The following is a 16,004-nucleotide window of genomic DNA, read 5'->3' as shown; positions in this document are numbered from 1 at the left end:
TTTATACATAGGTCTGCCAGTGTTTTGCTTATGTATTTCTCTGTGTGATATATGTATATATGCATGTGTACACTTATGTGCACACATATACACATATACACACATATACAAATACAAATGCATATAGATTTATAAATATGCAAGTGTGCACACTTGTGCGTATATATATGTTTTAATATATTTATATGTATACATAAACATTTGTATGTTTATAGGGTATGGCTTTTCATAGGAATAAACACAAACTCTTCAATGTCTGCTTTTGTGGAACCTGCCATGTACTATAATCGCTGATATTAGTGGTTTGAATACAGGCAAGAAATAAGCTTAATTTCATATGCTGCCAGAATGCCAGAGGACTGACTATATTTTAAAGCCATAATAAGTGAAAGAAACACATAAATCCTTTCATTATTTATTATTATTTGTTGTTAAACAGATAGGAAGTAGAGACTGAATTCAGTAGGTTAGTGGTACTCCACTGCATCAGTGTATCTCTCCACAGGAAGAACCTCTGTGAAGTGTCAGATTGACCAGGAAAAGAGCATAAGCCATATTGATACCCAGCTCCAGATTCTCACAAAACCAGCCAACAAATTTTGCTACCCTGTGTGGGCAGTTTATTTTCAAAGGCCCCTGAAGTACTCAAGCGTTTCTACCTATGTGACCACCTAAGAACTCTTAGAATCACAAAAAATTCTATGTATGTGCCCTTCTGGTCATATCTTGGTTTTGAGAACTTTTGCAACTGTGGGATTTATGCGGTATTTCAAAGACTGGGAAACAAGAAAACAGGAAATGTGAACTTTTTCATGCCCATGTGTGGTACCCTCATTTATACCATGAATGTTGTCCATCTTCACCCAAACTCCCAAGTTTGATATTTCTAGAGTTTATTACTCTGGCTCAACAGGTAAAGCATTATCTGGAAAATTGAAAACCAGTTGATTGTCCAATGACCACTATCTGTTCTTGTATCCTAGACTTGTATACTGATGACAACCCCTTTGTAAAGATCCTCTGGAGAGCCAGGTGCCAGTGGTTTATGCCTGTAATCCTAGATATTCAGGGGGGCAGGGATCTGAGGATCACAGTTCAAAGCTAGCCTAGACAGGGAAGTTCATGAGACTCTAATCTCCACTTTAAAAAAATCTAGAGAAATGGAAGTGGTGTGCTGTGGCTCATGTGGTGGAAGACTGGCTTTGAGCTGAAGAGCTCCGGGACAGAACCCAGGCCCAGAGTTCAAACCCCACAATCAACAGAAGAAATAGAGAGCTCCAGAGTGGATAGCAGAATGAGATGACTTTTTTGTCTTCAGTTACTCAGAATTGAAGAAAAAAAAGACAAGCATTCCCAGCATTGGTCATATTCATCCAGTGCCTACAGGATTCTACAGAGGAACTTTGTAGTACCCAATGCAAACTACTTATAGAAAATTTCAGGACACTACCGGTGGAAGAGGGACAGCACTCTGAAGTCCTAATGTCCAAAAATATCACTGAAAACAGCCCTCATCCTCTAGGTCCTTTTAGGTTGATCTTTAGTAGAAGATCTAGTAGGGGGAAAGACAAAAGAGTGTTAGGTGACCTAATGTGGAACAAAGAAAACTGATTTGTGCTTTCTTTTCCACACACTATAGCTCAATTACCTTTCTTCCTATCATTGGTCCTTTACCATAAATTGCTCCTCCATTCTTCCCTTCCTTTCTAGTTCCACAGTGATAGCCATGAACTTTGGACTTTCTATTTGCAATTACCAACCCTTCTAGATTTTTTATGTTTTATTCCCTCACATGTATACAGCATACTTTTAACACATCTGCATATCTATCTATTTTCATTCCTCCCCCAAAACAATTCTAGTAAATTTCATGATATTCCATACATGAATATAAGGTATTTTGATCATAGTCAGACAGCTCTTTTTCATTTCCTTTCCCTCTCTACCCTTGTCTCTCTTTCATACTTAGTTTTTTCTACTTGAGTAGTTCAAACTCAAATTCTGGTACTATTCTTTAAGTAATTTTTCTCATGTATGTGTAACTTAGTAATAAATTCAGACAGGAGATGGCGCTTCATGTGCATAGTTTTATTTTATAAAAGCACCAACAGAAAAGGTAACTTATACAGGGTTTTGTGCCTATTGACACAAACAAACCAAGTAAAACATTGTACCATTAGGGTAGGAGTCTAAAGGTGGACTCTAGACAACTGATGAAGTGTTTAACAAAATGAAAAGCAGGAAGCAGAAACATGTTTAGGGAATGGGGGAACATGAATGGAGAAAAAAAGGTGGGAAATGCAGTCATTAGTCATATTCAATGTATGTTATGTAAAAATTCAACTATTTAACTTGAAGGTAGGTATGTGATGGGGAAAACTGGTGTGAAGATTAGAAGACACAACATGGATTCAGAAGCACTGCACTTGCCAGGCTTGGTGGCTCATATCTGTAATACTAATAACTTCTGTTATTCAATAGTAGTGTGAAGCCAGCCTGGCAGCCTGGGCGGTAAAATCCAGAAGACTAATTTCCAACACAATTCTTGCCTTGACTAGATAAAGGCTCAGGGACAGTGGCCAGGCTCTGTGTTCAAGCCCAGAAAAACAAACACACACACACACACACACACACACACACACAAACACACACAAAGCACACACATACACATTACATTCACAGCCAGACTTACGTGAATTGTAAGCGTCATATAACTCTTAATAATTAAGTTCTTAACTATTTTGACAGTTAATCTCAAAGCATAACTTCTCTTTTTCAATAAATATGAAATTCAAACACTCTGGGTTTAGATAAAAATACCAATTTTAAAGTGAACACAAATATATGCTCCTTATCTAAACAATAGCATTTCAGAAATATTCAGTTAACACAGAAAAGTACTATTATATTCCGCTGGAAAATGAAATTTGGTACACAACTGAAAAAATATTGTTACTTTTAATTCCTCTTACAAGGTTTCTCCCAATCTCCCTTGAAACTCTACACCCTGCGCTACTTTTATGACTCATGAGGGGAATGGTAACCCAACTCCTTAGAAGAAAGAAGATCTCTTTCTCGCCTCCCACCATATTCATGGTCATGGTAATAGGTATCACTTTGGCTGCTTGCAGAATTTTCACCTCTTCTACTATATTCATGTTGTGCATGGCAGTCATCAACATAGAGCTTTTTTCCATCATCAATCCTGGGGAATTCTGGTGTAGTTGGTACACTATGGTAATTCCCTGGAAGATCAAACATGAAGAGCATACTATTTATAACAGTTTTTGTATCATGACTTTTAAGTACCACATGCTTAGGAGTACTGAGATTTGATGTGATGAAAGCTGACTGAAATTCTAACTGTCCATATAATCTCTGTGCCACAGAGTGCTGAACACTCATATACATTATGTTGTAACATTTTCCTTAATGTAAAACGTGTGAGACACCTTATTTAGTTTTCAAATTGGAGTGATTAAAACAATGAAAACACTCTCAAACCAACTAGAAGGTGATAGTAGATGCGATGGACTCTTACCATAATGGTCATCTATGTATGAACTTCCACTGGAATGATAGTGTCTATCATGACTCCCATCATAGCCACCACAACCACTAAATTTAAAACAAAGCCAAAAATCAATGCAAGCATTAACAATTTCAATAATATATTTAATAGAATATGTAATACCTATAGCTTCTGGAAGTACGATCATCTCGTAAACTGTAATGACCATAATTATGGTATCCATATTCTCTAGGCAATCTAGCAAAATCCAACATATCTTGAGAATTCAGGTGGTCTCCTCTTGAAGAATTTAAAAAACAACTTTTAACTTCCAGAATACAAACTCTTATAAACAAGAAAGAGATTCCAATGTGAAAATGGCCAAAGGAACTAGACATTTCTAAATATCAGATAAACCAAAGCACATATGAAACAATTCAGAATACAACTAAAAACATATAAAATATGAATTACTCAGATGCATTCATTCATGCCTGTTAAAAAGCCTGTAATTTGAGATGATAATGAATGCTTGGCAGGAATGTAAATAGAACAAATACACTCTGTAAAATTGGCAACTACACAATATTTAAAAAGATTTGTCCTATGACCTATCAATTCTATTTCTACCCAAGTAAGAGAAGTGAAAACAAATTATATATATATATATATATATATATATATATATATATACATACACACACACATATATATATATATATATATATATATATATATATATATATATATATATATATCATTATCCACCTCATGGTAGAAAAATCCAAGGCATATGACTGGATATGTATTATTCTATACACACAAATGAATCTTATCCATCTATTGAAAAATATGGTAACTGACTTAGGCTTTAATGTAGCCAGATTTTGTGAAAACTGTACTTCAGAAAAAAAGACTCAAGTAGTGTTTGGTTCCATTAGCATGAAAACACGTATTAGGATAAGTAAATGCTTAACTAGGTGGCCATTCTAGGCCATTCAACCTCAAATAATGCCAACTCTTTAGTTATCTTATATACCTATCTTCATGAGAATAACTATCATCTCTAGATGATGTGTAGTCATCTCTCTGGAAAGAGACTGGGTTTCTCTGTAGCATAACTTCATAATTATCTCCCCCATGCAGCGGCAAACCTTTAATGTAAAAATTTAAAAATGATTACATGAAGAATTTCAAGTTGAGGATGTTTAAAAGAAAATAAAAATTAAAACTTTGGTTCATCCTATGACAAATATACTTCACCAACCATAGCTTATGAACCAAGTGCCTTGTATAGATGTGTATCTCCCACCTTCTTTAGTAGAGATGTAACTGAACTTCACTTTTTCCAAAGCAACACATTCTTCATATGCAATGAAGAATGCAGTTCCACTTCAGCTGAAATTCTGTTAATACTCAAATGTTATTACCATTCTGGTTATAATCTTTTGCTAGTTCCTCAAAAAAAACAAGTTTATCCATGTTCTTATCTAAACTGTCACCTATCTTTCAAAGTATGATTTAAAGTCTCACTATATGCTTAGAGTTCTTTTGCTGGCTTAAATTGCCAAGTATTTGGTAGAATACATTTGAATGACTTATTATTATAACACAGTCCTTAACAAATGTAGAGGAGGTTCTTGATTCAAAGGGTGGTTACATTCCAATAATCCAAGCATCAGTACCATAGTAATATACCTTGGTCCAGAAAAATAAAATCAAAGTTCAAATTTCAAAGTGTAGTTTCTTGCACACTATTATAAAATTTAAAAAAAAACCTTAGAGCAAACCTTTGTGCTATAGGGAATATTTTCTAAAGATGAAGTTGTATTAGAACAATACTGAACACCTTCTAGGTAAACAATTTATTTCTGTTGCTATTTGACTTTCTTTAAATTAAAATTTAAACTTTACATTTTACTTTACATTTTCTTTTCTTTTCCTTTAAAACTTATCTCTGCTGTTTTTCCAACATCTGTTAAAACAACCCCTTCAAGACCACAAAGCATTCTGTATGCTGTTGCTCATTTATAACTTTTTTCTTTCTAAAACTTGCCTGAAACCACTGGTGCTGGGAAAACGGGGTGGCCACATGCAGAAAACTAAAAGTGGACCCCAGCCTATCACCATGCACCAACATCAACTCAAACTGGATTAAAGACCTTAACATTAAACCTGAATCTCTGAAACTACTGCAGGACAGAGTAGGAGAGACACTTGAACTAACAGGCACAGGAAGGAACTTCCTGAACAGAGTCCCAGGGTCACAACAAATTGGAGAGAGACTCGACAAATGGGACTACCTTAAAATAAAAAGCTTCTGCACAGATAAATCTATCGAATCCAAGCTAGAAAGACAACCAACTAATTGGGAAAAAATTTTTACCAGCAATATATCAGACAAGGGGTTAACATCCAGTATATACAGGGAACTCAAGAAACGAATCCCTCCCAAACCTAACAAATCAATTACTAAAGGGGCAAGGGAACTAAAGAGGGACCTCTCAGATGAAGAAATAAAAATGGCAAAGAAACACATGAGGAAATATTCATCATCCCTGGTGGTGAAGGAAATGCAAATAAAGACAACCCTGAGATACCACCTTACCCCAGTCAGAATGTCCACATCCTCAAATCAGCCAACGACAAATGCTGGAGGGGATGTGGAGAAAGAGGAACCCTATTACACTGTTGGTGGAAAAGTACACTTATACAACCGCTTTGGAAAGCAGTCTGGAGGGTCCTTAGAAAGCTAAAGATTGACCTCCCTTATGACCCAGTCATACCTCTTCTAGGCATCTACCTTGAACAACAGGAACCAATATACAAGGACAAGTGCACCTCCATGTTTATTGCAGCACTGTTCACAATAGCTACGATATGGAAACAACCCAGATGCCCCACCAGAGATGAATGGATCCAAAAATTGTGGTATCTATACACAATGGAATATTATGCAGTCATTAGAAATGACGAAATAATGGCATTTGCAGGGAAATGGATGGAGCTAGAAAGAATCATGTTGAGCAAGAGACAAAGAGACAAACGGTACATGGTCTCCCTGATAAGTGGATGCTAAATCCAAAATGTTAGGTGATACGACAAAATTAACAGGACTTAAGAAACAAAGAACTCCCACTCATCTGGTCAAACCACTACTAAATATCCCTATGCTGTTGATCACATGTATGGTGTATGTGTACACCGTTATATGTTATAGACCGTGATAGACAATTTGCTCCAGGAAAGTTATAATGAACTTGTGACTTTAAATGAGCATCATTATTCCACATTACTGTGAACTTTGGGAAATTATGTAATCACTTAATCACAATTTAGAAAAAAAGGACCTCAGGGAAGGTAGGGAAGGAAGGGATGGTAGGGGGTAAACAATGGGGGGGGGTAACAATGCTCAATATGAAGTGTACTCATTACCTTGCTCATGTAACTGTAACCCTCTGTATAGTATCTTTACAATGAAAAATAAAAAAAAAACTTGCCAAAAGCTCCTGTTTGAATAGTTCTTAAAATTTTGAAATGATTGAGAAATTTGTATTTTCTTTTCCATTCTTCTTGCTTTTTCTAGATGATATGTAATGGAAAGTATAAGAGCAAAAAGCAATAATGAAAGACTTCCAGACTGTTTACTGACTTTATTTCTATGTAAGTTAAAATGTAAACTCTTCACTTCTCATCTTAGCTTAGGAAAAGAATTTACCTATTTTCCCAATAAAATAAAATTCTTCATTAGTTTTCATGCAAAATCCTCTACATTTAAATAAGTTGTGCTCAGTTCTTTGGAGTAAGAAAATCTTTCTTTTTAATCAGTCGTGGGGCCTGAACTCTGGGCCTGGGCACTGTCCCTCAGCTTTTCAGCTCAAGGAAAGTGCACTACAAATGGAGCCACAGCACCACTTCCCATTTTCAGGTGGTTTCCTAGAGATAAGAGGCTTACCAACTTTTCTTGCAGGGGCCAACTTTGAACTGTGATCTTCAGATCTCAGCCTCCTGAGACAAGAAGCATCCAGCCAGATAATCCTATTTTATGCTTATACAGTTTCCTACTAGATTTTGTCAATATTATTTGAAATTTCATTGATATATACATATATAATCAGTATATAAATGTGTTTATACTATTTATAATATATAATAATGCTTTGTAAATCAGACCTAAGTATGTAGTTTTATAATATATATTTTAAGTATAATATACATACTATGTCTTCATATGCTAACTCACATTCCTGATTCCTAGAAGTAAGCTATTTAAATCAGTGATTAATCATTTAATGGGCATAAGGTTTTATCACGTAATAGGAATAAGTTAGTTGTTAATACATTCTACAAAGAAAATGTAAAATTGACAGTAATGTGTCTTTCTACCATTTCAGAAGTCAAACACCATTAGTTACTGAAGAACTAAAATTCTGAAACTTAAATTTATGACTGCCAAATTTAGCTATCTTTTAAGTTTTTAATAGTAACTATTTATATATAATTTTATTTCTTCTGCTCAATCTGCATTCCTAAAACTCATCATTTTAATTTTAGGCTTTCTTTGAATCCTGTCCTCAAGTATTTCAAAATATCCATCAGTCATGTTTTGAGACTTCAAGTGTATCATCTTGGTGATTTATTGCTTCCTATGAGAAAAGACATTGCTTTTGGAGATTTAAAGGCAACTAAAATGTCTTACCACTTCAAACATCTACCTTTCATGTTCTTTAATTTCATTTTAAATACCATCTGTGCATAAAGTGATTTGTTTCTGTTAATGACAAGTCATGTTTCACATTAAGATTCCACTGTGTCATTTGTTCTTATTATCTATTCCCTTCAATGATCGAATTCTGGGGTATATAACACAGATCTTCTATATTTTCATCTGCCTCACTAGTTTTACAGAAACAAAATCAATGAATCACATGTTAGGTATCACTATCATCTTACAAACAAAGTTGTAAATCTTACATGGACATACAGAAAGATAGTTAATGGGGCTTTAAGATGAAGAATTCATTTTTAGGTTACGTTACCTATCATTTTTTGTTTTTAAAACCATTTTAATTAAGTACTGTTATGATTCCAATAAAAAGTTTCACTTATGGCAGAAAATTAGAGAGTAGGAAGCAGGGATACAATAAAACTGTCCTACAAGCTGGGTGCTGGTGGCTCACGCCTGTAATCCTCGCTACTCAGGAGGCTGAGATCTGAGGATCGTGGTTCAAAGCCAGCCCAGCAGGAGAGACCGTGAGACTCCTATCTCCAATAAACCACCAAAAAACTGGAAGTGGCGCTGTAGCTCAAGTGGTAGAGCGCTCGCCTTGAGCTGAAGAGCTGAGGGACAGCGCCCAGGCCCAGAGTTCAAGCCTCACGACCGACAAAACCAAAAACCAAAAACCAAAAAACCTGTCCTATAGAAATCTCATATATCCTATTAAAGGGAAACATAATTATCACCACAGCTCTATTTCTTTATCAAAGAATTCTGACAGAAAATTACTGAGAAATTCTAGAGCAAGAGAACTGAAATCAATACACATATCACGATAGTAGCTAATTGAATACTACACCAATAACCTGAAGTACTGACCTTACAATAGTTTTAAATCTACAATCATTAAGTATTTACATGTCATGAAGCTCAAATATTACCTGACAAGGAAAGCAAAACTAATGGCTTCATCATGATCGCCAAGCCATTCTCACCACCTGTCTTGTTTCTTAAACTTAAAGGATCTCCTTCAACAGAGCTTTACCTCATTAGTAAGATTCTACATTCATTCACAAGAAACTATCTTTTACTAGGCATGCAGTACATACCTTCTCGCATTTTACAACTGCTTTGCACTTCAGCAGAACGATCAGATCTTCTAGGAGGAGGACCACCACTTTTGAAACATGAACATCTTTTTCCTGGTAAGTGTCGCCTAGAAGAACTCATGTTGAAATTAAAACCAGATCTGCCATCATCTGTGATGAAAACAAAATCCTAGTTAAGTAACCAGTCTTTTAACTTCCATTGCTTAATTTCTATCTCTAAGTATTAAAACTATTATGTAGTCTTGAGGAATAAAACTTCTTCAAACTCATAAAATTGATAATTACCTGTATTATGTAGTCTTGAGGAATAAAACTTCTTCAAACTCATAAAATTGATAATTACCTGTTCTTTTCTAACTTTCTTTTTTCCTAACTTTCAAGACTGGAACTGGAACTTGGTACCTGATGCATTATCTCATTGGCTATGATTACCTTCTATTATGCAAGTACAAGTCATGAAAATATCATACTGATGAAAGTCCAAATAAGAGTTCAGAAGAAAAAAATGTTAAGGCCTCAAGACACATTTAAAGACACGTGAAGAGAACTGGAGATTAAAGGAACAAAACTTTGTCACACTGAGTATGTTTAAAAGCAGGGAGGATGAAAAAACAATGTTAAATTATTACAAGGAATATTAATGCATGTTTACTAAGTCTGGTGTGCAAAAACTTTTTCCAATCACATTGCTGATATAAATCCAAATATCATATAACACAAATAAATAATGTGTACAAAAAAATGATGCATAGAAAGAATGTACTATAAAGGGATGGTGGTATACACAATAAACATCTTAAATTGATAAAATCACTCTATTATCACAGGCCAATTCTACCTGGAAATAATGTGTACGTATGGGAGGGCTGGGTAAAATTCATTAAAAAGAAAAAAATGTATACTCGCTGGGCGCCAGTGGCGCACGCCTGCAATCCCAGCTACTTAGGAGGCTGAGATCTGAGGATCCCAGTTCAAAGCAAGCCCGGGCAGGAAAGTCCATGAAACTCTTACCTCCAGTAAACCACCAGAAAACCCAAGTGGCATTGTAGCACAAGTGGTAGACCACTTGCCTTGAGCTGAACTGCTGAGGAGCAGCGCTCAGGCCCAGAGTTCAAGCCCCACGACCGACCAAAAACATCATGAATAAATAAGTTAAAAGAAGAAAATGTATAAACACATTTGATCCTCAAATTAAATTTGACATTAACTCTGATTCTCAAGATCAATTTACTGAAAAGATCTAAATCTATGTATTTCAACTTGGAATAAACAATGCAATTATACTTTAGAATGTTATCAGCAGTAAATAACATCTTATCAAAACTAATAGCTATATACTTCACATTTTCATAGGTAAAAATAAAGTGTTCAAAACATGCTTTATAATTTAACTTTTAGGCCAAACATTTTAGGAGTTAAATTGTAAGGATTCCCTTTTCCTAGTGAGAGAAAAAAATATTTCTGAAAATAGTATTTTTATGGCTCATTCTTTTCTCTTCACATAACACAAGACAGACATCTATCATGAGTTTCAATTCTGTCCCAGCAGCAAAGACACATTTGAGAAACTAAAGTTATAGTTAATTCAAAAAGTAAATACATTCTTTACAATGTGGCTTAACGTCTAGTCCAACTAACAAAAGAGCAGATTTACATAATTTTTAACAAAAACAAATATATTACATAACTAATTCTCAATGTAACAAATTATGCTGGATGATTAGGGGCATTCTGAATGACTTTAAAATGCAAAGTTTGTTGAATGCGTAAAGGCACTTAGAACTCCTGTTAAAGTTTATTTTACTGTACCACCTGTGCTATTTTCCTGCAAGGTAATTATGAATTTAAAAACATTTTGTAACAATAGGAATTCTTAAAATACTATTAAAATGCTTAGAACAAACATTTTACTAGCAGAAAATTTAATGTTTTGCTGATAAGGAAATAAATGACAAACAACTGTACTGATACAAACTTCCTAGTTTTCAATCCTAAATTTACATGTTAATATTTTAAAACATTACCAATGGGTCCTTTACATGAAGAGTAGACTCTTGCTCTACTACTTCCTCCTCCTCCAAAGCTTGGTCTTCTTTGGGTCACTTTATTTCTTGAAAAAGGTGGTTGTTTCTCTTGATCATGATGGTTATAAGAGGGTTTTCCTGTTGGCTCTACTTTAATTTCTTTTCCATCTAAACACTGAAGAGATAAAGAATTTTATCAATAATGGTATCTCATTTGCTTTAAATTTTGTCTAGGGGCTGAGAAGGTGACTCAGTGGTAGAGCGCTTGCCTTGTATGCATGAGGCCCTGGGTTCGATTCCTTAGCACCACATAAGCAGAAAAAAAAAAAACAAAATGGAAGTGGCGCTGTGGCTCAAGTGGTAGAGTGCTAGCCTTGAGCTGAAGAGCTGAGGGACAGTGCCCAGGCCCAGAGTTCAAGCCCACGACTGGATCCAATAAATAAATAAATAAATATAAATTTTATGTCTATGACAATGTAATAAACTATTAAGTCAATATTTTAAATTAACAAGTGTCTTCCTTCTAGGGGAAGTGTGTATTCTCCTTCACCCTAGGTAAGAATACCTAAAATACCTGTTCTCATTCAGAACCATGATTTCTACCACTGTTTTAAGGTGTAACCCATGATAAGAACTGATTAAAATATTAGGTAAGCTGGACACCAGTGGCTCAAGCCTGTTATCCTAGCTATTCAAGAGGCTGAGATCTGATTATTGTGTAAAAAGCCAGCCTGGGCAAGTAAGTCTGTGAGAAGTGGCACTGTGGCTCAATTGGTAGAGAGCTCGCCATGAGCTGAAGAAAAGCTGAGGGATAGCACCCAGGCCCAGAGTTCAAACCTCATGACCTACATAAAACAAAAACAAATATTAGCTGGAAAAAAGATTAAAATTTTAGTTTGCAGAGATGGTTTACTGTTCTTTTCCTGAAAATTTAAGCAGAGAAAATATTTGGTAATAATTAGTCTTCAAATATCAATATTTTCAATATGGTTAGTCAAACCAGGAACCAAATGCCAACATTAGCTTCTTCTGAATTTCCTTATGTACAGGAGAAACACTGAAGAAAATGTTTTCCAACCATGTACTAAATACATTAAGAAAAGAAATTAAAATTATTGAAGACAACTGAAAAGTTAAGTATATTACAGTAAGCATGAATGCAGAAGAGAATGAGAGAATAAAATATTTAGGAAATAGGACTAAGAATGTGGCTCAGTGATACAGTGCTTGCCTAGCATGCATGAAACTCTGGGTTCAATTCCTCAATACCACATACACAGTAAATGCTCCATGTGGTACTGTGGCTCAGTGGTAGAGTGCTAGCCTTGAGCAAAAGCAGATATAGGGACAATGCCCAGGCCCTGAATTCAAGTCCTGAGACTTTATATAAATAAATATATATATATATGTATGTATGTATATATGTATATATATGTATGTATATATATGTGTATATATGCAAGTAGATATACATATATATACAAAATACATAAACATTTTAAAAAGAATTAATTCTTCTAAGTCAGATACATAAAGTAATATCTTGAAAGGACAAAGAGCAAGGGTTAACTATAGGGTGGTTTATCAGGCAGAGATTAAAAAAATATGTGCACTGCCAAAGGTTTCAGAATTGCCACCCCTGTGGCTCAACCCTCTAATCCTATCTACTCAAGAGGCTTAGATCTGAGAATCACAGTTCAAAGACAGCCTGGGCAGGAAAGGCTGTGAGACTCTTTTCTCAATAAGCCACTAGAAAATCAGAAGTGGTGCTGTGACTGATGCAGTAGAGTGCTCACCTTGAGCTGAAGAGCGCAGGGACAGCACCCAAGCCCAGAGTTCAAGGCCCACAACTGACCAAAAAAAAAGATGTCAGAATAATTTAAGAAGAAAAATGAAAGTAAAGTATCCAAGAACAGAAAATGACTGCAATATTAACCAAGTCAAAAGTTTATAACAATGAAATAACCAACTGTTGGTGCCTTACATATGTGCTCTTGGTTAAATAGGAGACTGCAGATCTTAGAATAGTGATTTAAAGCCAACTTTGGCAGCAATATCCACATGACTCTATCTCTAGCAAAAATTTAGGACTGACTTCATAGTTCAAACTGAGCAACTGTGTGAAGGAAAAATAGAGGAAGAGCTTGGGGACCTGAGTTCAAGTCATGATACTGGCACCTAAAACAAACACTATCTCTAAAATTTAAGATTCTACATACTGTCCTCAGGATAAAATAAGGGCTCAGTAATCACTACTCTAAAATGACTAATCAAGAAAGTGATTTTACTAATATCACCCTGCATGATGAATGCAAACCTGCAGGAGAGAATGAATTCATCAATTTGACCATAACATTAGTTACTGTCTCACAAGAACTGAATTTAAACCTGGCTCAAATCTATCTTAGAAATTTTCTAACAGTAACTATGTGTACCTATCTATGTGGCTTTTAGTGATTGTATTTTATAGAAATACATCCTGGATGCTCTGCATAATCCAGCCACTCTGGATTATGCACACCAACTAGGTGGCAATGTAAGTGAGAAATTTGTAAGTTATGCTGGCCAGGCAAATGAGCAGTATTTTTAGCTCAACAAAAAGGAAGAAGCTGGAGGTATGATGCTAAAAGTAGACTAGGGTTGACATAGTCTAGAAGGAAACATTATTTGTGTTACCTCTAAACCCTCAGTACATTATCTTTATAGTAATGATGAAAACCATTTTAAAAGATGTAGAATATCTGTTTAATCGGCATAATTCTTGAATTGTAACCAGAAGGCACCAAAAGGGTTAAGAAGATCCTCAGAAGTCCTCCTATAACTTATAGTATATTTTATTACTTCATTGTTTTTCTCTTCTCTTTTCCTCTTTTGGAAAAGAAGCTGTAGTTCATTATCCGGTAGGCTTACATTTAAAGACTCTAGGCTCACTGACTTGACTTTTACCACGTGAGCCACACCTCTAGCACTAGGACTCTTCTGGTTATTTTGAGATGGAATATCAGGTACTTAAAGCTACAAGCCTCCAAACTGCAGCCATTTTAGTGGCTTGTATTATAGGAATGAACCCCTAATGCCTTGCAATTTTTAGTTGTTTGAAAGCTAACATCCTATCCAAAGTGATATTGGAATAGTACCATAAAAGTTGTTGAATTCATCTACTTAGTAAGTTGTTTCCATCTAATTCTATTTAGTATATTTTAGTCTCTGCTGGTACTAGAACTTGAACTCAGAACTTCTAGGAGCTTGCTAAACATTTTCTCTAGGCTAGTGCTCCAAATCTTATATCACATCTGGCTTTTTTTGGCTAACTGATGTAAAGGGTGTCATGGTTTTGTTTGCTTACTTGTCTAACAAAATAGTCGGAGGATCCCAGATTCCTAAATGCATAGGGTTTTAAGCATCAATTATAGGTAAAAGGCTCATACCAATTTGTGAGTATATTATAACACAAAATATCAGTAATTCAAACTGGCATCATAACACCTTAAAAATGCAGAAAAAGAAACAAAACACCAGGCTGTTATTAAAAATGCTTACTTTTCCATTCATCTCCTTGGCTGCCCACTGAGCATGTGCAGGTCTTTCAAAAATAATAAAAGCAAAGCATCTAGATATCTTGGTTTGTCTATGCTTCAGCAAAAGAACTGAAATATATAGAAACCATTTTAAATTACATAAGGAAAAAGATTAAAAGTTTATGCACATTTTTAAAAAATACATTATAATGGGAATAATGTATAGCATTTAAAATTTTTCTTAAAATCACAAAGCTTTACATTTTAAATTTTGTCTAGTATTTTCAATATCATCAACAAAAAGTTTTAAACTAAGCCCATAATATGTCATGCCCTACTTCCACAACAGATTCATCATTTGATACTCAGTGTTTTAATATGTTTTAATATGCATCTTATAATTTTGTCTTTATTATGCAAGTCTGAAGAAGAAGAATTTTTTAGTTTACCACTCCCAAAGATAAGAGATTAAGAATTACCTTTTTCTAAGTGTCCAAACTCACAAAAGATCTCTTCAAGGTCCTTTTCAGTGGTCTCTTCACGAAGGCCTCCTACAAACAGTTTTCTAGGCTGATTAGACTCCATCCTATTGCTGTAGGTGGCAAAAATAAAATCTAAGGTTTTCCATACACTTAACACTCAAATAAAAAATCCTGACAAGTGAGTCCTTACATTTTAAACGTGCCCAGAAGAGTGCGTTATGCACAAGAGAATTCCGCCTTTATCTGCGCTGAGGTAAACAGTGAAGGTCTTTCTCGCCCTCTTAGGTATCGAATGACTAAATTAACTGACAAAGTTTAAAACGTCCAAATTTTCTCGCTTTTCTGTGAGGTGGGCGAGTTTGCTGCTAACAGGTCAGCAGTGCCAGGTTTTAGATTCAGCGTTTGACTATCCTGCCTTCCTTTTCTAATCCAGACTGTAGGTACTAAAACTGGAAGGAAACCGAGAAATAGACACATCCGCGTGAATCAAAATGGTGTCCGGAGCTTTCGCCAGCGAGAAACTTTGCGCTAAGGAAGAAAAGTCACACAAAGCCCAACTGGCACAGAGGAGGACAAAGAATTAAATGGAAATTGTGTTTTCTCCCCCCAACAAAAGAGGTTTTTCTGCAGTTCTTCCTCCCGG

At 35.2% G+C, this 16,004-nt stretch overlaps 1 protein-coding gene across 1 annotated transcript; it reads right to left on the bottom strand.

Annotated features, from left to right (window-relative positions):
- Positions 1-3,018: 3,018 nt before the first annotated feature.
- LOC138823796 (RNA-binding motif protein, X chromosome-like) lies at positions 3,019-15,464 on the bottom strand. Its single transcript, XM_070017354.1, has 8 exons — positions 15,359-15,464; positions 14,902-15,008; positions 11,362-11,536; positions 9,338-9,487; positions 4,551-4,665; positions 3,695-3,811; positions 3,542-3,618; positions 3,019-3,245 (listed from the first exon to the last, which is right to left on the bottom strand). Exons 1-8 carry the CDS (start codon positions 15,462-15,464, stop codon positions 3,019-3,021), a joined length of 1,074 nt encoding a protein of 357 aa, XP_069873455.1.
- Between the last annotated feature and the right edge of the window lie 540 nt (positions 15,465-16,004).

The sequence above is a fragment of the Dipodomys merriami genome, unplaced genomic scaffold, assembly GCF_024711535.1.
Source record: "Dipodomys merriami isolate MVZ:Mamm:240054 unplaced genomic scaffold, mDipMer1.0.p SCAF_123, whole genome shotgun sequence".
In the NCBI taxonomy this organism is placed as follows: Eukaryota; Metazoa; Chordata; class Mammalia; order Rodentia; family Heteromyidae; genus Dipodomys; species Dipodomys merriami.
The sequence above is the reverse complement of the archived record's forward strand: the minus strand, read 5'-3'. Positions and strand labels throughout refer to the sequence as shown.